General features: G+C 41.5%; 2 protein-coding genes across 3 annotated transcripts; both read right to left on the bottom strand.

Moving 5' to 3' along the window:
- Window positions 1-742: 742 nt before the first annotated feature.
- On the bottom strand, window positions 743-10,406 carry LOC137187242 (uncharacterized). Of its 2 annotated transcripts, none has more exons than XM_067596009.1 (11): window positions 10,318-10,406; window positions 7,243-7,927; window positions 6,790-7,030; window positions 6,558-6,637; window positions 6,404-6,447; window positions 6,055-6,263; window positions 5,057-5,310; window positions 4,764-4,886; window positions 3,630-3,813; window positions 2,263-2,289; window positions 743-1,910 (listed from the first exon to the last, which is right to left on the bottom strand). In XM_067596009.1, exons 2-11 carry the CDS (start codon window positions 7,876-7,878, stop codon window positions 1,645-1,647), a joined length of 2,064 nt encoding a protein of 687 aa, XP_067452110.1. In that variant the 5' UTR covers window positions 7,879-7,927; window positions 10,318-10,406; the 3' UTR covers window positions 743-1,644. The 2 variants fall into 2 exon arrangements, 1 of the variants encoding a protein (XP_067452110.1); XR_010929173.1 differs by having other exon boundaries at window positions 1,791-1,910; window positions 2,263-2,362.
- Window positions 10,407-14,357: 3,951 nt separating this feature from the next.
- med16 (mediator complex subunit 16) lies at window positions 14,358-26,950 on the bottom strand. The gene is made up of 17 exons (XM_067596003.1): window positions 26,877-26,950; window positions 26,698-26,773; window positions 23,828-24,011; window positions 23,557-23,664; window positions 23,229-23,398; window positions 22,829-23,110; window positions 22,593-22,742; window positions 22,042-22,147; window positions 21,797-21,952; window positions 21,328-21,554; window positions 20,813-21,019; window positions 20,061-20,271; window positions 19,816-19,949; window positions 18,559-18,751; window positions 16,147-16,363; window positions 15,951-16,034; window positions 14,358-15,420 (listed from the first exon to the last, which is right to left on the bottom strand). Exons 3-17 carry the CDS (start codon window positions 23,964-23,966, stop codon window positions 15,294-15,296), a joined length of 2,511 nt encoding a protein of 836 aa, XP_067452104.1. The 5' UTR covers window positions 23,967-24,011; window positions 26,698-26,773; window positions 26,877-26,950; the 3' UTR covers window positions 14,358-15,293.

The raw sequence follows: 26,950 nt of genomic DNA, 5'->3' as shown, positions 1-26,950 counted from the left end.
ATATGTGGATTTTCTTTATCTGATTGTTGATGATTTGACACAAAGTCTGATGTTTCAGGATTATTTAACCCCGTCTGAGGAACAGGTGTTTCAGGTGTTTTCACAGGTAGAATCAACGTCTTCCTCCTCACCTGTCTGTTTTTGTTTCCTGCGTCACTGATGAGCTGCGAGGCGTTCGCTGCCCTCACGTTAAAATCGTTTGTAGGTTTTCTGATGTTTCTGTTCATGTTGATCTGTTATTTTCTTAAAAATTAAAAAGGAAGTCATGGTTGAAAAAAATGTTCAAGTTTTGTCTTTATTTAAAACACACAGATGCAAAATGTTTTAATTTCACAGTAAATTTAATCACATGATTAAAATATAATCACACAATTCTCTCATGTTAAAAAAACTTCTTTTCACACATGAAGTGATTGATTAAAATATGAGTAAAAATAAGAATTGACAAATATGAAATAAATATAGATATGAATGTTAGAAGCATTGCAAATATAAAATATATTATATGAATATAATTACTCTTTTACAGAGTAATTCAAAAGATTTTCATCTAAAATTACATGAAAAAACTCATACTTGATATGAGCTTAAATTAATTGTAGATTGATGCAATTATAAACCTGATTACCTGTTTTACAAAATGTTTTATCATTTTATTACATTGAATAAAGATTAAATATACAAGATTTAAAATAATTAATTAAACTCAATTTATAACAGTATAATTTTAAGCCTCATTATTTGTATTACAACAGTGTCAGTACATTTGTATAGTAAATTGAATAGTTTTATAGGTGGAAATACCCTTATTAATCATTGAAAAGCTAAAAAAAATTCTAAAGATTTCATGTAAAAGTTATAAAAAAAAAGTTGTAAACTGTACTTTAATTATGGAAAATGTATTTTTACAGGATGGTTAGTTTCTGTTATTTTACAATATTTTATTGGCTCCCAGCCGCCCGCGTTTTCTTTTTTTAGTGTCACTGTATGTGAATCAAATTTATGAACAAAAGATTTAAAGTTATGTCGCTTCAACAGACAGCTGTAACAGTTCAATATGTGCATGTAACAAATATATAAAAATACATCACTGCTATTTCACTACTAGTAAAATGAATATTGATCTTAGCTCAGCCTCCTGAACCAAACACTTTACAGCTCCGATGTTTAGTTTTGGAATTAATAATAATGCAGCTGTCAGGACGTCTTCTGTCGGTATTAATTAGACCAATAACTGAATATTAAGCACATTAAAGGAGACGCTCAGAGCATTTCCTGTTTTCTCTTTCTTTTCTGAAAGTTTCCTCCTTTTCTCACAGACGGCTTTAGAACTGATCCAGGAAATAAAATAAAAACATTTAATTAAAGAAATATAGAAGATATTAAACTGATGATATTTCTAATGAACACTTGAACGTGCACCTCTAAACATCACCGTGACAGTTATCAGCTCATCACTTTCTGGTTAAGACCTGATGATGTAACGACAGGTGATATGATCGATAACTTCCTGTTCTGCCCTCTAGTGGCTGAAATCTGCACAACACTGAGACACCTGAGCTCTCATGTGACTGATTCTTCTTCCGTTCTGAACCTGAAACTTCAAACAGACGAGTCGAGACCTTTGTGACATCATCCAGGTGTTCAGGTGTTGTGCAGGTAATCTGCCAGCTGGTTGTGGTGCATCCTCCTCAGGATGTCCTGGGCGACCTGCTTGGCGCCCTCGTTGTGGTACTTCTGGACCATCAGCTCCACGATTCTGGCGATGTCGGCCGCCTCCAGCCGGCTGAGCGGGATCGGATCGGACTGCAGACTCAGGAGATGCTGGAAGGTTTTTAGATCGTCTGAACGCAGAGAGTTAAGCGTGTTGAGCAGCAGGAACGTCACTTCCAACGAGTCTGAAACACCAACTGGATCCACAGAAACTATTATTAGTTATTTAATATTATCATTATTATTATTATTATGACTTTATGATCTCAGTTTCAAATAAAAGTATTGCTTTCTGATCACTGCTTCAATTAAATTATTGTCTTTGTTGCTCATTTTATTCTTTAAAATTACCAAAAATAAATAATCAGGTATTTAGTCAGCACAGTTTTTAACTGATATCATATGTGGCATGGTCAATATTTCATGATCATTTGGGTTAAACTGTGACTGAACTGTGAACATAATGAAGCTAAAGTGATTAAAAGATGACTGTCGATGTTCCTGACTGTTTACTGTGAGAGGATGTCGGTGTGTTTGTGTTTAACTCACCTGCAGCACAGACAGCTGAGGAAACACCTGCAGCAAGCAAACAAGCACAGAGACGCCAGACATCATTAGTTTTGCAGATATTTTTGACCAGATGGTGGCACTAGATGAAAAGTCAGAGGATCAAAGTTATTACAATTCATCCTGAGGGGAACATGAATGTGTGAAACTAATTTCACATCAGTCCATCCAGTTGTGTTGAGATATTTCAGTCTAAATCAACAACAACAGACTGACAGACATTATTGTCCATAGATTCATGCAGCTCACACAGTTAAAAAAGGCTGATTTGTCAACTTTCTTGATACAGTAAAGCAAAGCTGCTCACACCAAATATTTATTTACTTTCTGCTGTTTATTCAACTTTGGATCAAGTTAACTGATCGATAAAAACTATTCATGAATGTTCCTCACTTTACTTTTAGTGCCTAAAACCTTTGCACAGTAGTCTATGAGGCACAAATGTTAAAGAGCAATTAAAAACGTTGTCAAAGTCTTGAATGACTGAAAACAGCCATGAGAGCTGTTTCATGTCTGGTTGAACCTACAGACACATCTCAGTCTGTATTCAGATGTAGGAAGACGTTCAGTCTGACCAGATCTTCTCCCGCTGTTACAGGACGACATATATATATATATAACTGTGTGTCGTCAGCATATTGAAGATCATTTTCTTTTTGATAAAGCTTATAGTTAGGGCCGACCAGGCTCGCCTTGGATCAGCCCTTAGTTATGCTGCTATAGGCCTAGACTGCTGGGGGACTTCCCATGATGCACTGAGCTCCTCTCTTCCCCTCCTCTCCATCTGTATGCATTCATGTAACATCAATGCATGTCACTAACTTTGCTTCTTCTCCGGAGTTTTTTGTGCTTTCTCATCTCGCAGGAAATCCTGGGTTCTGGGCCGAGCCTTCACAGTCCTGTTGGCGTCCTTCCCTGGCTGCTGCTGTTGCTGCTGTTATTGTTGTTATTATGATTGTTGTTATTCTGTCCCCCCCCCCCCCCCTTTCCCTCTTTCTTTCTCTCTCTCAACCCAACCGGTCAAAGCAGATGGCCGCCCACCAAGAGCCGGGTTCTGCTTGAGGTTTCTACCCGTTAAAGGGGAGTTTTTCCTTACCATGGGGGAATTGTTGGGTCTCTGTAAATTAAAGAGTTCGGTCTTGACCTGCTCTATGTGAAAAGTGCCCTGAGTTGACTTTTGTTGTGATTTGGCGCTATATAAATAAAGATTGATTGATTTATGTTGTACTTTTGGAAGATGTGATCAAGTGGTCCAAGATCTGATCCCTGTGGAACGCCATTTCTAACCGTAGAAGTTTTATTGTAGCGCCTTTAGACCAATCAGCTAATGAACAAGTTAATGAACTGACCTTTCAGCTGGACAACTCGACTCCACACCGCACACTGAGTGGACCCCAGCAGCCAGCCAATCAGATGGATCAGAGACACTTTAGTCCTGAGCTTCAGCTCCACCCTCCTCACCTCCGCCTCCAGCTGAACCTCAAACGATGGCAGGAAATTGTTGTAGTCGTTGAAGTTCACAAACTTAGCGCTCTGAAACAAAGGAAACAGGCTTTATGTTTATTGTGATGAAAAAACTGAGCTGATTGGTCGAGTTTGACCACCAGTTCTAGTGACCACGTCTCCCCTTTGGCAGAAGATAAAGGAGGGAGGACTGAACAGAGCTTCTTCCCCAGAGCCGTACAGCTGATGAATACACAAAAGTTGGTCTTGTATTATATGGTATGATGAGCTGTTTAGGCTACTTTATGTTTCTTCTTTGGCGCTTATTTCCTTTATGTGTGCAGCGGTGATGTATGTGATGTATTGTTACAGCTGTTCCATCCGAGCTGACATTAATTCCAGCAGCCCAGCCGTGTGCTAATTAAAGAAACTTGAACTTGAAGGTGTGACGACAGAGATCATAGCATCAGGTTTAGAGCAGGCAGGGTGGCTGATGGTCTACAGGTCTGAGGGACTGTAGCTACCAAATATGATGTAAAATCATGGTATTCTGGAAATTATAAGGTTGAGTATAATTACACTGAATAATTTGATTTAATTGATATATGTGCACACATATCAATCATAGGTCTAAATATTGCTAAATTTGGCTGAATTATTAAAGCCAGATGTGATAATAACTGAAGAACCGTTTGGGAGCTGAAAGCCGGCTCTTATTGCTGAGCTGAACCAAATGATCTGTTTCACTAAGAAAAGCTGGAATTCACTTCACTATAATTTCAGTGTTCAGTTCTCCTGTTTTATATTTGATCATATTTGAGTAAGAAGCTTTCCTGTTTTCTGATCTGTTTCCAAATAAAAACTGTGAAACATCTGCACAGCAAAGTAAACCAACTGGAAACAATGACTGAGTGATAAGAGTGTTGTTGTTAACCAGAGTTTTCATCACCACTGTAGTTACTGACGGATATCAGCTTTGGAAGAGGACATTAAAGACAGAACAGGAAGTAACAAGAACAGGAAGTGTCAGATCAGCTGACCTCAGGTTGGATGACAGTGACGGGCTGTCCGTCCAGTTCGTACGTCTGATTTGGGATCAGCTCACATTCAGGCAGAGCTTCCACATACTCCGCCCCGATCCGTCTCTTCCACTCCTTCATCACCTGAAGTCAGAAACAAGAAAACACTGAGTCTGAAGAGTAAAACACTGAGTCACTAAACACTTGTCGGTCTTCCTCTATAATCTCCAGATAAGAAGTCGGTCTGTTAACTGTAAAGGAAAACAAACCGACTTCTCTATCTACCTGAGCTGCAGTGGGAGGGGCTTGTGTACCTGCGTGATGACAACGTTCCTGGGCAGCAGCAGGACGTACAGCGAGGAGTTGAGCATCACGTCGTCCGACAGCCGAGAGAACAGAAGCACGAGGCCACTGATTGCATCGCTGGACTCCGCCGGCATCACCAGACCGAAGCACGAGAAGCCGGACACGTCGACCACCACGTGACCACCTGTCACCTTACCAGGTGTGAGGAAGTCCACACGGTCCTCAGTCGCATGAGCCACACGCAGGAGGTCCTGACCGCCGTCTGCACGACAGGAAAACTCGAGTTCAACAAAACGCTTTCACATGTGAAGATGATGATCAGCAGTAACCTAAACTTCGTACAGTCGTCTTACAACTTAGGAATCATTTACACTCATGTGTGGAATTTTGAAAAAGCCTCAGCTGCTATTTTAGAAAAGTTTCTGAATCCATATGGAGACTCCAGCAAGACACTGACTCAGTTCTATACACGTTATAATGTTTTGTGTTCCCTTCTATGTCTGCATTAAAAAACAAATGGCAAAAAGAGTTAGGAGCCCAAATATCAGAAGAAATTTGGCAATTAAGTATAAAAAAGATTAACTGAGATTAACTCTAAACATCACCTGATACAGTTTAAAGTCGTGCTACTCCAAAACATTTCCTGATATATCACAGCTGTGATAGGTGGAAAACTACAACAGGCAGATCTTGTATTTAGTTTTATCAGTTGTTCAAAATTACATCATTATTGGACTAATATCTTCAATTTATATCTAAATGATTTAAAAGATCCTAATAATCCTGGGGACATGGGAATCAGTATCAACATGAATAAATCACAACAACAACTTCTTTCTATTGTTTAATTACAGCAGGATCTCCACCTGATACGTTTTGTTCTGAGACGGCGGCTGTGTGGAGGTGTGTTGGTCACTGCACCATGTTGGTGATGTTCTGTGTATTGTATTTGAAGATGATGATGATGATGATGGTTGTATGGCGGTGATGATGAGCTGGTACTGACCTGAGAGCAGCTGGCAGTGCGGCAGGTGGAGTCGGTGGAAGCTTCCTGTCAGCAGGGTGAACCTGAACAGCGGTCCGGCAGGCCTCAGACCTTTAGAGGACAAGAAGTCCACGTCCCAGGGAACCGTCTGGTAGACCACATCACCAAAACCCTCCAACAGCAGACCGGTCTCAAGGCAGCGGAAGACACCAGGCTGCAGACACCGCAACCTGCACATAACAACAACATCAACCAACAACAACCTGAAGCAGCTGACAGAGCTAACGTTAGCTTAGTATGTTCAATGAGCTTGAAGAACCCTGTTGTGGTTCTCTGTGGAACCCTCTGAGACAGAGATACGGACTGGTACCTGAACATGTCGCCGTCCTTGTGGACTTCAGGTGTAATCTCAACCTAAACAAACCAAACAAGTGACCAGTTATACAGCCGTGCTCATTAACCAATCATCAGCCAGCAGCAGTGTAATTAAAGAGACAGGTGCGGGTTGTGTTTGTTGTTGTTACCGGTGTCGTGTTAGCTTCCGTCTCCCCTCTGCTAACAAACAAGCTCTCTGATGTCACAGCTTCTCCTCTCAGAGGCAGACCTGCAGCAGAGTGACATCATCACATCACCTTCTACCTTTACTTATTGATATCAATATCTTCTATTGATCAGTTTCATCTCTGAGTCCAGTGAGGGGAACTGTTAGTGTAGCTTAGCACAAAGACTGGAAGTGGGGAGAAACTGTTAGCATACTGTGTGGAAGGACAATCTTCAGCAGGACGTTCCGAGCGATGTTTTCCGCCTGTTCGGGTCCAAAGTGTTTCTCCAAAAGTCTCCATGTCGTCGGCCTGTCTGCATGCTCCAGCTGCTCTCCACCAATGGGAGGGCAGCTTTCTCCTGACAGGTGATCACTGACCAACCACTGGAAAGCTCTGAGCTCGTCTGACACCAGACACTCTAACATCTCTGTGAGGACAGACGTCTCTGAGGCATGCTGGGAAATAAAGACAGGACAAGACCGGTCAGCAGAGGGATGACACAGTGATGACATCATACACCAGGGTCATGACATCACACACCAGGGTCATGACCTCAGATGTTCTTTAGACCTGATGTTCTTTAGACTAAATGTTCTTTTAACTGCATGTTCTTCAGCCCTGATCTCTCCCTTAAAACCTCACTGAAACTGTGATGTGGTCTACAGACCTTGTCCCTGATTGGATCGTGGTCCAGCTCCTGCAGCAGGAATGGTTCTGATTGGCTGAGAACCTGGTAGAACACTTCTTGTGCTTTGTCCCCATTCCTCAGGACCAAGTCCACGAGAACCCGGTTCTTGTGCTTGCGGAGGGCGTAGATGTTGATGGCGTCACTGTGTGAGGTGTTCAAGAACCCGTGCCGCTGCAGGACGTTCAGGACGACTTGGGGCCGCTGCATCCTGCTGATCAGCTTCCTGCGTTGCATTCTGACAAAGTCTGGACCGGGTCTTGGACTGAGCCCAGGTCTCGGTGGAACCGGGGAGTGGGACCTGCAGAGGTTGTAGATCTGACCCTCCCTCCCAATCAATGCCAGGACCTCCGCCAGCACTGTCAGCGCCCCCTCCTGCTGGTAACACTGCAGCAGGATCTTGGTGGTGCCGACGGTGTCGGCGGTCCAGAGCCAGCGAGGGGGGACGGGCGGGAAGTCCTGCAGGTGGTCCTGACTCAGACCCCAATGGACCCGCCACAGATCCACCGCCGGCAGACCCGACAGCTCCGACATCAGCCGGTCCTCCTGCAAAACCTCCTGTCCGTTCATCTGGACGCTCAGACGCTGCTGCGATGTCCGACCCAACATGTTACCCATGATCAAACTCTGCCCTCAGCTGTGACTGACAGGCTGACAGACGATCCTCCTGTAAGGCGAGACGAGGGGAGAAGAGACGAAGAGACATTAACACCAGAGATCAGAAATTCTCAAATTAACCCAAAATTTGTGGTGAATTTTTTTGTTATCAATTAATTTCAATATACAAATTGTCAAATTGCCCCTAATTTGTCTCATCTCTGAATAAGTAAATCATCATTAATAATTAATTAATAAATCATTAATTAGCAGCTGAAAATGTTTCAGAACTCTGACGTAAACCAAAAATCAGAATGAGCAGCTACCCAAAGGTCGACGTCCAGAAACGTCCTGAACACAGCAAATAATAAGAAAACACAGCAGACACACACGTCTACTGGGTCACGTGATGACTGAGAGCGAATATTTTTGTACGAGTCTATACTCCTTTTTTTTTAGATAAATCCTGCTCATTCTGCCTTTAAGCTTAATAACACTATAAACTCATTATTAATAGATTTGACAAATATCTCCACTTAATGTGTAAATTAAGGGGAAAGTCAAGTACCCCTTAAAAAATGTGGGTGTTTGTTGTGTTTACGAGGGTAAATTCAGGGTTATGAGGGGTAAAAATGTAGCAGTCAGCCATTCTTGGGACTTACTGTTATTATCCTGTTATTTTTCCTTATCATCATTATTATTGAAGCAGCATTTCTTTATCAAGGGGACATTTTCATTGTGAAGGCACTTGTGAGGATGGTCCTCCATGTAAATATATATTTTTTTGTATTTTATGACATGAAAAACATCCTATAATTTACACTTTTTTTTTAAAAAAATGAAGGGATGTCTATCTTTAAGAGATGTCTTTATTTGTTATTTGGTCATTTTAAGGGACCTGGGGGGTTCATTGATGGATAAATTAATTGATTATAATATATCGAGGGGTTTTTAATAGATTATTTCCATATTTCTAGTTTTTTTAGGGGCTAAAACCCCTTAAACAGGAAAGCATTTCTTAATTTACACCTTCAATTAAAAAGTGCAGCCCTTTTCAAGGTATTACATTTTTCAATTTGAAGGTTTTTTTACCCTTTAAAATCCCTTAAACTGTTAAGTTAGATAATCAATTAAAATACCTTCATATTCATTACACTAATTACAGTTTGTATCTGATTGGTTCCCTGCAGGGATCAATACTGAGTCCACATGTACAAACTCTTCAACGGCAACAATTCTGGATCAAACTGTGACACATTTGCATTCAGTGACTACAGCCTTCAAATGTCCTCAAAACATTTGACATGTTTATATCCTCACTTCCAAACTCTTCAGTTTATGTTCAAACACTAACATGTATTCATACTGAGATACATCTATATTCAACCAAAACACAAGACCAAAGCTTCCTGCTGCGTTTCTATGACTCGTTCCTGTAGATACACTGTAGTACGTTCTATAGAGAGCTACACATCTGACTGTATTTACACTATATACGCATTTATACACTATCAACCATTAAAACTACATAAACACAATATACACATTTATACACTATCAACCATTAAACTACATAAACACAATATACACATTTATACACTATCAAACATTAAAACTACATAAACACAATATACACATTTATACACTATCAACCATTAAACTACATATAAACACAATATACACATTTATACACTATCTACCATTAAACTACATATAAACACAATATACACATTTACACACTATCAACCATTAAACTACATAAACACAATAAATCAGTGATGTAATAAAGATCGTCATGTGCTGCGTGTTGTTGTGTTTTTATCTCAGTGTGTCTGATTGACACATGTGTTGTTGTGTTGTTGTGTTTGTGTGTTTTGTGTGTAAAATGAGCAGCTGTGTGCAGCTGTCCAACATGTGGACTCAGTATTGAACCAAACAGGGAACCAACTGGAATAAACTGTAATTATTAACTACCTTGAGACCCAATTAAGAAACTTAAAGGCTTCAGTCTGATTGTTTCATTCATACTTTCATTTCACTTTTCATGTGACCACAGTGTGTGTGTGTGTCCCACTAAAGTCCCAGTTTCCAAACCAGTAGCTCGGTTCACCTAACCCTACAGACGACCTGCTTCTCACCACAGAGGAGTATTTAAAGTCTCTGAAACCAACAACACATTTCAGCAGACAAACATCTGTTCATCACGTCCCAAATACGAGAGTAAACACTTCAACACAAACAGGATGAAACACGTGAAAACATGTTCACACCCGAAGCAAAAACAATCAAATAATCAAACAGACAAAAACTAAAGATTCAAAAGAGTTCCAATAATCAGAGAACAGAAACTAATAAACGTATTGATCCTGTCACACCGACATACAAACACTGAATATTCAGATGTTTACATATAATTTACAATTTACAAACATCCTGTATGTAAAAGAAAAGATTTCTTACCTGTGACAGAAGGTGAATGATTGATCTCCGCTGTGTTAATATATGTATGTTTCTCCACTTCCTGTTTCCTGTTTGAGCAGCGGTTGTTGGTTGGGGGAGGGGTGGGGAGCGTGGGGGGGGGGGGGGGGGATTTTACAAATTCCTGTGAAGACTAAAAACAAACAAACATGTTGATTCATAAATTCCACCATTAATGATCGGTTATTTATTCAAACTTTTTTGATTTGAGGATGAAACAATTTAATAAATAAATAAATAAATAATAACGATCAAAAGAATTTAAACACAAAACAAACAAACAGACTAAATACAGTTTGGTCAATAATACAAGTCGACTTATAAACTGAAACATATTGAATAAAGAACCATAATGGAAGAAAAATAAATCAAATATTAAGAATATTAAAGAAAGTTGAAGGTAAAGTTTCGCTTTATTGACACTCTGAGTTCTTAATGTTTGTTTTAACAGTAAAGTTCATTTAAATGTAATAAACTCAACAGGTTTGATGAGTTAAAGGCTGCAGCTGCTGTTTCATAAACTGATCTGGTTCCAACCAGAATGAAACTTCTGATGATGAAATGTTTTACAGCTCAACCAGCACGAAGCTGAAGTTTTACTTTTATTTTAGTTTCTGAGGTTCAGAAAGAGAAACTGCTCACGACAATAAATTCTCCAGGACTTACCCCGAGCCGACAGGAGAGAAACCACACAGTCGTCTTTGACTCAGAACTGAACTTTAAGGCTCAAGTGTCACCAAATCTTTTTTCCAGCGTGTCATTAAACCAACAGTCAGTCATCAAATGAACATTAAAGCTGTGTTTCTTGCTGTAATCATTCCTCCTGTTCATACTGACCATTAGAAGATTCCTTCATAATGACCTTACAATGGAAGTGATGGAGGACAAAATCCACAGTCTGAAGCTAATATGAAGCTTCAGCGTCCAAATGAGTCAAATCAAGTAGATATCTTTCAACGTTACAGTCTTTTTAGTGCCAAAGTTCCTCTTTTTGTTACTATACTTCCACCTGCAGCTCAACAGGGAAACACTGTCCGAGGAAACACAAAGAGGGAATTTGATGCTAAAAAGACTGTAAATGTGTCAGTCTTCACATAGAGCAGGTCCAGACCGAACTCTTTAATTTACAGAGACCCAACAATTCCCCCATGAGCAGCACTTGGAAAAACTCCCCTTTAACGGGTAGAAACCTCAAGCAGAACCCGGCTCTTGGTGGGCGGCCATCTGCTTTGACCAGTTGGGTTGAGAAAGAGAAAGAGAGAGGGAAAGGGGGGGGGGGGGACAGAATAACAACAATCATAACAATAACAACAGCGAAGGCCCAGAACCCAGGGTTTCCTGTGAGATGAGAAAGCACAAAAAACTCCGGGGAAGAAGCAAAGTTAGTGACATGCATTGATGTTACATGAATACATACAGATGGAGAGGAGGAGGAGGAGAGAGGAGCTCAGTGCATCATGGGAAGTCCCCCAGCAGTCTAGGCCTATAGCAGCATCACTAAGGGCTGATCCAAGGCGAGCCTGGTCGGCCCTAACTATAAGCTTTATCAAAAAGGAAAGTTTGAAGCCTACTCTTAAACATAGAGAGGGTGTCTGCACCCCGGACTGAATCCGGTAGATGGTTCCATAGAAGAGGAGCCTGATAGCTGAAGGCTCTGCCTCCCATTCTACTTTTAAAGACTGTAGGAACCACCAGTAAGCTGCATACTGGGAGCGCAGTGTTCTAGTGGGATAATACGGTACTATGAGCTCTTCAAGATATGATGGTGCCTGACCATTAAGGGCTTTGTAAGTTAGGAGAAGGATTTTAAATTCTATTCTAGATTTTACAGGAAGCCAATGCAGCGAAGCTAAAATGGGAGAAATGTGGTCTCTTTTTCTAGTTTTAGTCAGAACACGTGCAGCTGCATTCTGGACCAGCTGGAGAGTCTTTAGAGACTTGTTAGAGCAGCCTGATAATAAGGAATTGCAATAATCCAGCCAAGAAGTAACAAATGCGTGAACTAGTTTTTCTGCATCTTTTAGGGACAGGATGTGCCTGATTTTTGTGATATTACGTAAGTGAAAAAAGGTAGTCCTTGAGATTTGATTTATGTGGAAGTTAAAGGACATATCCTGATCAAAGATAACTCCCAGATTCCTTACGGTGGTGTTGGAGGCCAGGGTAATGCCATCCAGAGCAGCTTTATCATTAGATAATGTGTTTCTAAGGTGTTTAGGGCCAAGCACAATAACTTCAGTTTTATCTGAGTTTAGTAGCAGAAAATTGCAGGTCATCCAGGTTTTTATGTCGTTAAGGCATGTTTGGAGTTTAGTTAACTGATTGGTTTCATCAGGCTTCATTGATAAATATAATTGGGTGTCATCTGTGTGTTTCCTAATAATATTACCTAAAGGAAGCATATACAAGGTGAATAGAATTGGTCCAAGTACAGAACCTTGTGGAACTCCGTGTCTAACTTTTGCCTTCATGGAGGATTCATCATTAACATGTACAAACTGAAATCGGTCTGATAAATAGGACTTAAACCAGATTAATGCAGTTCCTACAGACTGCTGAAGCCTTTTAAATGACTGTGTGGACACACTGTGGATTTTGGCCTCCATCACTTCCATTGAAAGCACATTTGAAGGATCTTTTAATATCCAGTATGAACAGGAGGAATGATTACAGCGAGGAAAACCTCTTTCACTGTTACTATGGAAACCTGACTGCTGTTGTTCCGACATGTTGATGATGTTTGAAGCCTCTCAGGTCAGTTTCAGGAACAGTCGATGTCTTTAATCTTTAAACCTCTTCAGTCTGGCTGCTGATTACAATATTTTATTCTCTCATTTATTGTTGAGTCTCTTAACTATTCAACTTTATTTGTAATTGTATCTGTTTTATCTTTATTCTAAATCAATTTTATTGGTTTTATCAAGTTTTCGTCACTTTTATTTCTCGTGTGCATTAAAGTTATTTTACTGTTGATGCTGTTCTGACCTGAAGAACGGTGACAAATACCAGCAACTTCCTTTAAATCACTTTTTAAAACTCATTTTTATAGACTTACTTTTATGTGATGTCATCTTTTTATCTCTACTGTATTTTTACATCTTTTTATCTCTACTGTATTTTTACATCTTTTTATCTTATTATTATTGAAACCTGACTGTTGATCTTTGTTTTATTGCTCTTTGAGTTTCCTGCCTTCAGTTTTTAAAGGTTCTATAAATAAATCAACACCATCATCATCAGCTGGCAGCGTCCTCTGATGTGTCACATGATGATGAACATGTTCGCTGTGGTTTGGCTGCTTGTGGTCAGATTATTTCATGTTTGGATCCAAACCAACATGAACTGATCTACTAACCAGTATGGTGTGTGTATCCAGTCTGATATATACTGGTGGAAGAAGTATCAACACCACAAAGTAAAATCCTACTTCAGTAAAAGTACATAAGTATTAGCAGCTAAATTTACTTAAAAGTATTAAAGTGTCAGTAAATCAGACTAAATAAACAACATTATTCATATTGATGAATCAGTGTATGAGCAGCATTTTATTGCTGTAGCTGCTGGAGGTGGAACCAGTTTGAACCAGTTTGAACCAGTTTGAGTTGCTCTGTCAGCAGATCAATCTGAGGGGTTGTGAGATGATTGATCAGGTGGGAAAGAAGAAAAAACAAAGTTTAATCTTTGCATTTTTGTGAAATATTTGGACATTTTTACGTCTTTGGGCCTCAAACAGTTATTTATCTGAAACCGTGTGACACAAATACAAACTGACTTTATGTAAAGAGCCAAAACGTTTGAGAGCCGCTGGTTTCATATTTAATAATGCAAAGTGATTTATAATCTCATCATCATTATGTTATTTTATCTAAAGCTGTCAAATAAACATAGTGGAGCAGAAAGACATGCAGCAGCTTCCTCTTTGTGTCACATCGTCTTGTTTAAATAAAGTTTTCTACTTCAGTGATTTACTGACTTTAAGTCACATTTAAATAAACTGAAGCTGCAGAGAAATTCACAACAAATAAAAAACCAAACTCAACCTTTATTTTGTTGGAAGTTTTAATACAAAATGACATAAAAAAAGTGACATGAAGAAAAAAATCTATTTACAGGTAGAAACAAAACAAAACAAACATCAACAAGATCCGATCAGGGCCTCGTTTCCCCGGTAACCATCGATCTGATGATCGATCTGATCAGTTTCTCAGAGCAGAACTTCTTAACGTCGCCTGTCTGTGATGAAGATGATCAATTAACTGTCTTTAAAAATAAAACAGTCTACAGTCTTTATGATTCATGTTCCTGGGTGGGAGTCAGTCACTGATTGATTGATTGATTGATTGATTGATTGATTGATTGGCAGACGTTACTCTGAAGATCAGATTTTAACTAAATGAAGCAGTGGAGGCGTCAGACTGTCTGTATGTGAACGTGTGGAAAACAACTCACACACCATAAATAACAAGAGAGAAGAACCTGAAAACATCCTGAAAACATCCCGTCAGGAACGTCTCGTCTCCGTCAGAGGAGATGAAGATGTGAGGAAGATGATGACCAACCAACAAACTGATAAACTGTACAAATCAATCGTTGAATTCATTGTTATTCTTATTTTCTCATTTACACGTCATCACTCGTTTTACATCAATCATCATTTAACAAAGAAGGTGATGTTTAGTTCCTTCACATGTTCTCTGATCATCCGTCAGTGTGTGTGTGTGTGTGTGTGTGTGTGTGTGTGTTCATGTGTATGTGTATGTGTGTGTGTGTGTGTGTGTGTGTGTTCAGGTGTGTTCAGGTGTGTGTGTGTGTGTGTGTTCAGGTGTGTGTGTGTGTGTGTGTGTGTGTGTGTGTGTGTGTATGTGTGTGTGTGTTCAGGTGTGTGTGTGTAGGTGTGTGTGTAGGTGTGTGTGTGTGTGTTCAGGTGTGTGTGTGTAGGTGTGTGTGTTGAGGTGTGTTCAGGTGAGGATGGGGGGGATCCTCCTCCACAGACCTCCACACAGACAGTTCTTGATCCAGCGCTGCTCCCACTGCTTCATGGCGTTGGTTTTGTTGGGAGATCGAAGCATCGTCACGCAGCCGCACCTGAACGCATCACAACATTTACTGTTCCTCGTGTTCCCAGCAAGAACTCTGCTTCTATGGTTCTAAACTGGAGAACGTCCTTCAAACATGTCAGAACAGAAAACCCACCTGCTGCCTTTAAAAAGACTTTTTCATTTCCTGTTTCTGTCATCAGACATTTTATTATAGTTTTATAATTGAAGAGCTGCATTAAAGACGCAAAACAAATCATTTCTGATTAGGGATGCACGATATTGGATTTCTTAAAGTGTTCCTAATATTTTGCCACCCTCATGTATGTTAATGGAGTGGACAGAATATTAGAAGCACTATGAAATGTCCTCCAGTTCACCAGCAGCCACTACGACCTCAATAACAAACATAAAGCAGAATTAATATTACTTTTTATTACTTTATCACCTTTCTGACAATCAACAAAAACTGAAAATGTAGAAACTTTGTTAAAGTAGAACTGATGGCAGAGTTGTTGTGTTTATACACACACACAACACACCTGCTCACTCAGGTGACATCACTTCCTGTTCACTCACCTGGTGCAGGCTTTGCTCTCCTCAGTGGGACAGACGCCCATATGAACACAACGCAGGTTATCCATCTTCTGAGAGCCTGGACTCCTACACACACACACACACACACACACACACACACACACGGTTACAGTCTCTCAGTGTAACGTGGAGGCGGTAACGGCTGTGTTTCATCGTCAGGTGCAGGTGTGTGTGTTACCTGGTGAAAACCTCCAGCGGGGCGGTGGAGCCGACGCCGGGCAGAGACGAAGCTTTTCCAAACTGCAGTCTGAGCGGATGTTTTCCCTGCAGCTTCACGATGACGCCGTCGTTCACTGGGAGCCAGTCCATACTGGGAACCAGCAGCTGACTGGGCAGCAGGCAGCACTCGTCTATCAGACTCTCATCAGGGTCCTGAGGGGGGCCGTCCTCCCGCGCTGAGACACACACACACACACACACACATATATATATACACAGGTTTATACCACTAAATATAAAAGCAACACAGCTGAGACAAAACATGATGAACAAACAGAAAACAGCAGCAGGAAGAAGTACTCAGATACTTTACTGCAGTAAAAGTACATAAGTATTATGAGCTTGATGTAGTTAAAGTATTGCAGTAAAAGTACATAAGTATTATGAGCTTGATGTAGTTAAAGTATTGCAGTAAAAGTACATAAGTATTATGAGCTTGATGTAGTTAAAGTATTGCAGTAAAAGTACATAAGTATTATGAGCTTGATGTAGTTAAAGTATTGCAGTAAAAGTAGTGGTTTGGTCCCTCTGACTGATATATTATTATATATGACATCATTAGATTATTAATAGTGAAGCATCAGTGTTAGAGCAGCATGTTACTGTTGTAGCTGCTGGAGGTGGAGCTAGTTTACACTACTTTATATACAGTTAGCTAGTTTAGTCCAGTGGTTCCCAACCTAGGGGTCGGGGCCCTCCAAAGGGTCAGCAGATAAATCTGAGGGGTGGTGAGATGATTAATGGGAGAGGAAAGAAGAAAAAACAAAGTTCTGATACACAAATCTGTTTTCAGTTTTTGGACTTTTTCTCTAATCTTTGATTTTTGCTGAAATATTGGATCATTTGAACATTTATTGAAATGAAAGCATGTGAGAAGTTTAGAGGGAAAAATCACTATTTGGTGGAGCTGTTAACAACTCATAGACATGTGAAATGTGACCCCGACTGCTTTTTGCTACTTAAAGTTAGTTACTTTCCACCTCTGGAAACTACAGAACATGTTGTAGTAACATGAAATATTCTGGCGTCTCTACACATGTGTACATAAGACTTAAATATGAAATAAAACACAAAGACTGAATAGAAACGTTGTCGTATACTAACAACACATCAGATGAATGATTCCCTTCCTGGTTCTCACTGACATCTGCTCATATGTGTTTGGTTTGAACAGTTTATAATTCAACAACCGTCTGCAGCTGCTTCATATCTGCATTACATTATAAATATCAAACATGCTTTAAAAGTCATAAAGTTATAATCTGACTGTTACTGTGTGTTCAGTAGATGAACAGTAGATGACTTCCTGCTGTTCATTCAGGTGTCTTAAACTCTGATATCCCCTTAAAATGACCCGATGACATCATCATTACTGGAGAAATTCAAACTTTTGTAATGGAAAAAGTTTGGTTTCATAGTGAGTTTTTATACTTTCATGATTTCACTGTTCAAATAAACACTCTGTGTGTGTGTGTGTGTGTGTGTGTGTGTGTGTGGTGTGTGTGTGTGTGTGTGTGTGTGTGTGTGTGTGGGTGTGTAACAAACCACCACACTGACCTACAAACAACCAGCTCGTCACCACACGGATGTGAAACAAATTCATGAAAACATAATTAAGAGCTTTTTTAAAGGTTTTCTGTGTGTATTAACTGAAAGTGTAAAAACTTCTTAAAATATCCGCCGACTTCAACGAGTAACCAGGTTACTCAGAGAGACCAGGTCATACTGGTATTTCTGGGTTTTGGGCAACGTGTTTACATGCGAAGTGGTGAAACGGTTAACATGCCACAGATCAGTGACCACTTTTCCATCACAATGTTCCAAGTGTGTCATTAAACCATCAGTCAGTCTTCAAATGAACATTAAAGCTGTGTTTCTTGCTGTAATCATTCCTCCTGTTCATACTGACCATTAGAAGATCCCTTCATAATGACCTTACAATGGAAGTGATGGAGGACAAAATCCACAGTCTGAAGCTAATATGAAGCTTCAGCGTCCAAATGAGTCAAATCAAGTAGATATCTTTCAACGTTACAGTCTTTTTAGTGCCAAAGTTCCTCTTTTTGTTACTATACTTCCACCTGCAGCTCAACAGGGAAACACTGTCCGAGGAAACACAAAGAGGGAATTTGATGCTAAAAAGACTGTAAATGTGTCAGATATCCACTTGATATGACTAACTCAGACTGCTGAAGCTGAATAGAAGCTTCACACAGACTTTTAAATGACTGTGTGGACACACTGTGGATTTTATCCTCCATCACTTCCATTAAAGCACATTTGAAGGATCTTTAATATCCAGTATGAACAGGAGGAATGATTAGTAGTAGACGGGTTGTGTTGGGGATCAGTAGATGTGGTCGGTTCTTACAGCAGAGCCACAGCTTGGTCAGCAGTCTGAACAGCAGCTGCATGCTATCCTGGTTGTCCGACGTGGCGGTGAAGGTGGGCAGGCAGCCGGGCTTCAGCAGACCCCAGATCCGGATCATCACCAGCATCTCCCTTAGCATCCCCAGAGACGCTCCGTCCCTCATGAAGCCAAACCCCGGCCGGACCATGGAGCCCTGCGGGACACCAGGACCAGAGTTCAACAGGTTCTTTAACACGTCAAGTCAGTTTTATTTATAAAGCGCCAAATCCCAACAGAAGTTATCTAAGGTTAACTAACGAAAGGCTGATCCAGAGAGGAGTCCTTTGTCTGATGCAGTTAGATCATCTGTAACTTTCACCAGTGCTGTCTCTGTGCTATGATGCCTCTAAATCCTGACTGAAAACCCTCAAATAAACTATTGTTATGTAGAAAGTCACATACAGTCACATACAGTCCCCTCCAGAAGTATTGGAACAGCAAGGCAAATTCCCTCGTTTTTGTTGTTCATTGACGACATTTGGGTTTAAGATCAAAAGATGAATATGAGACGAGTTCAGAATGTCGGCTTTTATTTAACCCAGGCCAACAAGAAACACCTGTCAGTCACATGTTCCAATAGTTTTGCTCACTTGAAAAATGGATGGGTTCAAACAAAGGGTGGTATGTCCTGAGTTGTTTAATACATAGATGTAATACAATACATACAATACTAGATGTAAATACCAGGAAATAAAAGCCGACATTCTGAACTCTTGTCTCATATTCATCTTTTGATCTTAAACCCAAATGTCTTCAATGAACAACAGAAACGAGGGACTTTGCCTTGCTGTTCCAATACTTCTGGAGGGGACTGTAACGGATTAGAGACTGTAGGCTTCTTAAGAAGAGGTTTAACTACAGCTACTTTAAAGGACTGTGGTACATATCCTGTTACTAAAGACAGATTGATCATATCTAGTAAAGAAGTGCTCACTAAGGTTAAGACTTCCTGAAGCAGCCTAGTTGGGATGGGGTCTAAGAGACAGGTTGATGGTTTAGCTGAACAAATCATCGTTAGTTCAGGAAGGTCGACTGGAGAGAAACAGTTTAAATATATGTCAGGATTATCAGCTGTTTCTAAGGTTCCTGTGTTTGTGGATAAATCGGCGCCTGTTGAGGGCAGGAGGTGATGAAGTTTATCATTAAAGAAGCTCATGAAGTCGTCACTACTGACAGCTGTAGGAACACATGGATCAGTCTCTGCTCTCATCATCTCACCTGGTTGGGCAGGTTGGCCAGCAGGTAGAGGACGAAGTCTCCCACCCATTGGATGAGCTGCTGCAGGGACTGCAGGGGAGGACCGTCCAACACAAACTCCTCCGTCTTCAGATTTATCATCACCTTATCAATATCTGACAGACACAGTGATCAATAATCACAAACACAATCCAACATCCGCTTCCTACTGCCAACACAGACACAGTTTCAGTGTCTCAGGTGTTTTACGGGTCCCGATGTCTCACCTGTGTCGGTGTTCTTGGCGCAGATCTCGGTCAGTCGGTCACCTGGACTTTTGTCGGGCGTGTTGAGGACGTGCGGCCTCAGCAGAGACTTTAAGGTGGAGCTGATGGCGATCAGCAGCAGTTTGGCGTGGAAGTCACAGGCTCGAGCCGCCGTCGCAGTCGACAGTTTACACAGAGACGCCTTCACCGCCACGATGCGCGTCGCCAGAACCTGTGACAGACGTCACTCTGATGACTTACAGCGACAGAGAACTTCCTGAGAACTTCATCACAGGTCAAATGTCTGAACTGTTTGGATGTTTGGTGCTGAGGCAGTAACAGTGAAATACTGGAAGAGTTTAAAGATTTGGAGCTAAAAACATTTGAAAATGTAGTTTTAAGTTTAAGTCCTGTAAGCAGCTACATGGTCAGTTCGTACGTAAACACTGAAAGGTGAAGAATAAGAGCTGAATCAGCTGACTGGTAGCAGCTGAAATGTCAATCAATATCTAAGCAGTTGAACTGATATTTAAAGAAACAGAAGCGATTAAATGTCAGTTGAAGTGTCTGATCTGAGAGCAGCTGGACTGTTACTGTGTGACGGACAATAAAGTTTCTAAAATCCTGACTGTTAGTTGACCAATAAAAACCAAATAAAGTGTCAAACACTCAAACAATCAGCTGATAAATCCTATTTTGGTTTTGTTCCCAGCAGCTCGTAACCCCTCGCCGTTCTCCCATCATGCTTTGCTGAAGCTACAGTTTCTGCTGACCTGCTGCAGCGCCTGGTTCTGCCTCATGTACTCCTCGTGCAGCTTCTCCACCAGGTTGTGGACCATGGTGGGCTGGACGTGCAGCAGGACGTCCCACCAGTCGTAGCCCGTCACCATGCAGTACTCCAGCAGGAACAGCAGGTGGCGCAGCGTGGTGTTCATCTCCAGCACCTGACCCATAGAGGGCGACACTCGCAGCATGTGGAGCTGCAGACGACAACAACAAACCCTCGATTTAAACAGTCGACGTTCAAAACTGATTCAAACATCTACAATCCTTCAAACTCAAACTGCAGAGTCAAAGTTCTACATGTTTCTCATTTTCAGGTGTTTTAGATAGTTTAGATGTTCATGTGTTCATGTGTTCATGTGTTCACGTGTTCAGGTGTTCATGTGTTTAGATGTTCATGTGTTCATGTGTTCACGTGTTCAGGTGTTCATGTGTTCAGGTGTTCATGTGTTCATGTGTTCATGTGTTCAGGTGTTCATGTGTTCATGTGTTCATGTGTCCTCACCTTGCCGTGGTTGTCGACTCCAGCCAGAGCCAGTGACGTCCAGGAGAACTGCAGGGCCTTGAAGTGGAGGGCGGGGCCTCCGGTTCTTTGGCGTTTAATGGCGGACTCGTCTCCGGGTCGCTGGCCGGGTCCAGAGGAGGACGAGGAGCCGTAGAAAACCCCCATCGTGTGGAGGGACAGGCGGTGCAGGATCTGGATACTTCCGTCATGGAAAGCCAGAGCCAGACCTGAAAACATGTAACATGTTTAAACACATGAACTGATTATAATGAAGACACCAGAGGAAGGTTCTCAGTGTGTGTGTGTGTGTGTCATCACATTATCTTCAACTATATCAGTGTCTTTTTATTTCAACAGTGTTGAGTGTTTGCAGGTATCTTCCACTGTAAGGGGTGTTTGGTGATGAATGGGACCTAAAGTCATGTGTTAGACGATGTTCCGGCTGTGATGAAGGTGCGGTTCTCCTCACCGAGTCCGGGGCAGAACTTGGTGTCTGACGCCACCTTCAGGTCGGTGTTGGAGATGGAGATCGGCAGTTTGGGCAGAGCGACGGCCGACACTCGCTCCAGATCGTTGGTGGTCGTCAGGATCCTCCACTTTAGGATGGTCGGCTGCTTCTCCCCCACTGAGCACAGGGAAGGGTCAGAGGTCAGAGGTCAGAGGTCAACAGAACGTAGTTGTGACGGTGCGACAGGTTCTCGTCTCGGTTCTTACCGACTGGTGATCGATGTTGGAAGATGTTGTTGACAGGAAGTCCCTCCTTCCTCAGAGACCAGCACTCCACGATGCTGCCGCTCTGATTGGACGCACACAGCAAAACCTACAACACACACACTTCCTGTCAGGTTCTCCAGGGTTCTACAGCTGACCCACTCTCTGGTCTGTTCTACATGTTCTACTGTTCTCAGGTCTCTGAAACAAATCCTGATCTCACTGAGAGCACCTGAAACACAGAGCCGTTCCTAATGTTCGGTTCCAGTGGTTACCTGCTCAGAGTTCTCTCTGGTTCTACAGATTCTCAGGGTTAACTGTTCAGAGGGTTCTCTGGTTCTATAGGTTCTAAAGGTTCTCCTGGTTACCTGCTCAGAGTTCTCTCTGGTTCTACAGATTCTCAGGGTTAACTGTTCAGAGTGTTCTGTGGTTCTATAGGTTCTAAAGGTTCTCCTGGTTAACTGTTCAGAGTTCTCTCTGGTTCTACTGATTCTCAGGGTTAACTGTTCAGAGTGTTCTCTGGTTCTATAGGTTCTAAAGGTTCTCCTGGTTACCTGCTCAGAGTTCTCCCGGGTCAGGAACTTGAGGTGTGTGACTGCGGGGTACTTTTCTCTCCTCAGCGGGTCGGTGGTGCAGCGCAGGAACAGAGACGGTAACAGTTCGGTATCGATGCGACACTTCTCGCTCACCACGCTCACCACCACCTGAACACAGAAATATGAATGTTGAATGTTCTGACGGCGACTCTGGAGAACCCGGAGGCGATAATCAGTGTTGATCTGGTTCTGACCTTGTAGAACTGAACGGGCGAGGAGCTGCTGCCGTCGGTCGCCGCCACCACGATGTTCCCGCCTCCGGTGAAGGCGATGTCGGCTAACGCCACGCGTCCTCGCAGCCGGCACAGACTCTCGCTGGCCGTCAGCAGAGCGCCGCCCGGCTTCAGCAGCGACACGGTGACCAGACCGCTCACCGTCACCGCCAGCCAGCCCTCCATCGGCTTCCCCCCAAACAGCGTCAGAGACGGAGAGAACTTCACCCGCGAGAACTTCTCCCCAAAGTTTGTGGAACCCGACTGAACGAAGAAGAAGAAGAAAGCAGACAGGAAGTGATTTATTCATCTGCTGACTCAAACTTACTCTGATTACACGACTCTTTGCTTTAACACGTTAACATTTCTACATGTTTGTTACCATCTCGACGTGCAGCGCCAGCTTCACTCCGTTGTGCAACCAGCTCAGAGCCACGATGGGATCTCCGTCCAGAGAACTGGACAGAACGCTCTCCCAGCTGTTCACCAGGTGATCAGACATCGACCAACATTTGATGTGACCGTCACCGTCTGCAGAGAGCAGCCTCGAACCTCCACACACACACACACACACACACACACACACACACACACACACACACACACACGTTACTACACACATGAACACATAACATGTTCAAACACACACGTGAACACAGACTCTGATCTGCCTGCAGCAGGTAGAGAACCGCAGCTGAGTGAAACCTCACCTGATTGGTCCCACTCCAGACAGGAAATGACCTCAGCGTGTCCGGAGTTGATGGAGTAGACGTCCCAGGGGTGCTCCGTGTCGATGATGTGGATCATGTGACTGACATCTGCAAACACACATAACAGTGATGAAGGATATAATGTTTATTTCTGCTCCTGTCTCCTGCAGCAGGTGTGTGTGTGTGTGTGTGTGTGTGTGTGTGTGTGTGTGTGTGTGTGTGTGTGTGTGTGTGCGTGTGTGTGTGTGTGCGTGTGTGTGTGTGTGTGTACCTTTGTCATCATCGTCGTTCTTCAGGTCGGTGGTGAAGGCCACCAGGTTCCTGCAGGACCAGGAGCAGACCAGCGGGATGGAGGGACAGTGAGTACTCTTCGGACGTTTCTCCCACTCACACACGTACGCCAGCTCCATGATCCACCACAGAAGAAGAAGATGGAGGCCAGGAGGACGCCTCACCTGAAAACATCACACACTCATTATATTAGTGAAGGTCAACTTCACACCTGGATTAGAGCATCTGTTCCAACACATCTTTAAAGACACACTGTTCTGTTCCTGTTGTATTTGATGTGTTAAATTGTTGATTAGGCGCTATCTAGTGGTCGACTGGGGTATTTTCAGTAGTTACTCCATGTTCCACGTCATGTGATCAGACAGGCAGACCTGCAGTTAGTTACTCTGAATCCATCTGAACTCATCTTATGTGTCTGACAGCTTTGCTTTTTATGCTTCAGTGTATTTCTAGAGTTTCATTTTTTATATATTTTGATCATTTTGTGAGTATATAATATCCTGTATTAGTTCATACTAAGCTACAGCTATATTTCTCTAGTTTATAGACGTATTTACAGTAGTTATATACTATCAGTACTAAAAGATAATTTAGTTTAGAAGATCAATTAATAAGCTAAGCATATAATAGCTTGTTGTCTGATTCAATGCAGTTGAAGTGATCACACCTTCTGTATCCAGCCAATAAACCTGCAGGCTAAATATCATCTTGTCTGTGGAGTCTTGGTGACAGTGAGGAGTTTATCTGACCAGCACACATACGATGCTGCATTTTCCTAACAAACTATTTATAGATTGAAGAATAATCCCTCAATCATCACGTATGAGCCGCCAGCAGAGTGAGTCTGTATCTGCAGAGACTTCTGGGTCGGTCGGTGTGTAGCTGTCAGCCAATAACAGTGCAGGTTGTGAATGTGGGACTGTATGAAACCATAGCAACATGGACAAGAGGAAACTACAAAAATGGTGGACAGAGCGCCGATGTTCTGCTTGTTCAACAGTTGCTGGTATGTTCTCTGTTACAGCAGCGAGCAGTCAGAGTCTGTTTTCTGCAGCACAAACCCAAAATATTCACTTAACAACGATATGAAACAGAGAAGAACAGGATGGACGAGAAACTGACACCAAAATAATGAACTGATCATCCAAACAGTTGTGTCTATCTGCTCACAGCCTTTCATCACATATAAAATATATTATAACATGTTTCATCTGTAACGTCTCGACCTCAGACACAGACTGAAGGAAGTCAGAAATCTATAATATTATAAAAAGCCCAGAAGACATGAAAATCCATTATGTTGCTTTTTCACACGTTACATCCTGTAAACACTGCAGTGTGATGCTACTTTCTACATGTCAGAGGGAAATATTGTACTTTCTACTCCACTACATTTATTTGACACAATGGATAATATAACAAGCTTTTAAAATACAACACATTGTTAAAGATGAAACCAGTGGTTTCCAGCTAACTTTAACTAAATACATCAAGCTCATAATACTGATGTACTTTGACTTGTAATGGAGTATTTTTACTGCAGTGAAGGAAGTGAGTACATCATCCATCACTCTTGTTATGTCTCAGTGTTCATTGACTGGACTGCTCAGCTGGACTTTTATTTATTTATTACATTATCCATCACATCTGTTATTTCTCAGGTTCATTTGTTTATACTCTGTCTGTACAAACCTTATATATTATATACATTGTTTAAATGATTCATGTTTCAATGTATATTTAATTCTAACATCCATGGACACTAATCTACAGTCTACTATACTACTACTAGCATATTAACCTCATTGAACATTATTATTATATTATTATAGTGATGGTCATATCACTACTGTCGTTTCTATTTATTTTATTGTTTATATTTGAGTTCATCTATTTAGTTATTGTATATAATGTAGCAGTTCTACCTAAGTTTGACTTCACTGTTCTATTAACCAGAATATAACTAACGAACAGACTTCAGTTCCTTTATAAACTCTGAACTGTAAGGAGTCTGGACAAAGACACCGCTGCAGTCACAGTAAACTTTATTCAGTAACTTACTACAAGCCAACTAAAGCTGAATCCTCAACGTTAGCTCAAGAAGAAGAAGAAGAAGCCTTGAGACTGAACGTGCTCTCTGAGAGCGATGCTGCAAACAGAAGTGAAGCCTGCAGACTGTTTCCGAGACGGTTTGATTCTTTACGTCTCTGCATCTCCGAGGACGCGACGCAGCTGATCCGGTTCTTTCACTGCAACGACACCGCTGGACCTGCAAGATGACGCCTCTACCGCCACGAAACACCTCAACATGGCTTTGTGGTCGAGGGTTGATGTCGAATAACGTTAAAATTAAATGAGTTTATTTAGAGAAGTTGAATTAGCTTCTCATTAGCATTCCCCGGTGCAACACATGAAGCCTCGAATCACGCACTTCGAGCCACTCATGCTGAATAATTTTCTTTAATATTTATTATCATGCATAGATCTTATTTATTTAGTTATTTTACTTTCTTTTTATTTATTATTTTCTGTATATTATCTTATGCTTTATCATGTATCATCAAGACGTTTAGCTATTAATAAATGTCTTAATTTATCCTAAAAGTGTTTGGTTGTTTCTGTTTGGGACTTAGATCATGAGACTGATTCATTGATTAAATTGAACAAGGTTTAGTGTTTGCTCCTGGCACTAACAAATCCTAACCAAAGAGAAGGTGATGCCCTAATGACAAGGTAATTCATTAATAAAATATTAATACTCCTACAAGGTGTAATTAGTAAATTGTTATTAAGTAATGAACCGTTGAAATGTAGAATTGAAGTGTCAGTTAGCCGCTAACATTATCTTACCTGACTTTGATTTCAGCTCCAGTGACGTAGATATTAACTTAAATAAATCCGTTTTCTTGACAAACGATGAACGAACCTTTAAAATAGAAACAAACAGTTTCTGCTGAATAAAAACGATATTAAATCTAAAAGTTGTAAGTTAGCAGACGTAACAAACAAACCGCTCATCGTTCACTCACAGTATCATCAGGACCCCGCAGCCCACAGGGCTGTCTCTGCATGTGCCTGTCCGGGAAACTTCAGGACCCCGCGG

Source organism: Thunnus thynnus, chromosome 8, assembly GCF_963924715.1.
Source record: "Thunnus thynnus chromosome 8, fThuThy2.1, whole genome shotgun sequence".
NCBI lineage: Eukaryota > Metazoa > Chordata > Actinopteri > Scombriformes > Scombridae > Thunnus > Thunnus thynnus.
The sequence above is the reverse complement of the archived record's forward strand: the minus strand, read 5'-3'. Positions and strand labels throughout refer to the sequence as shown.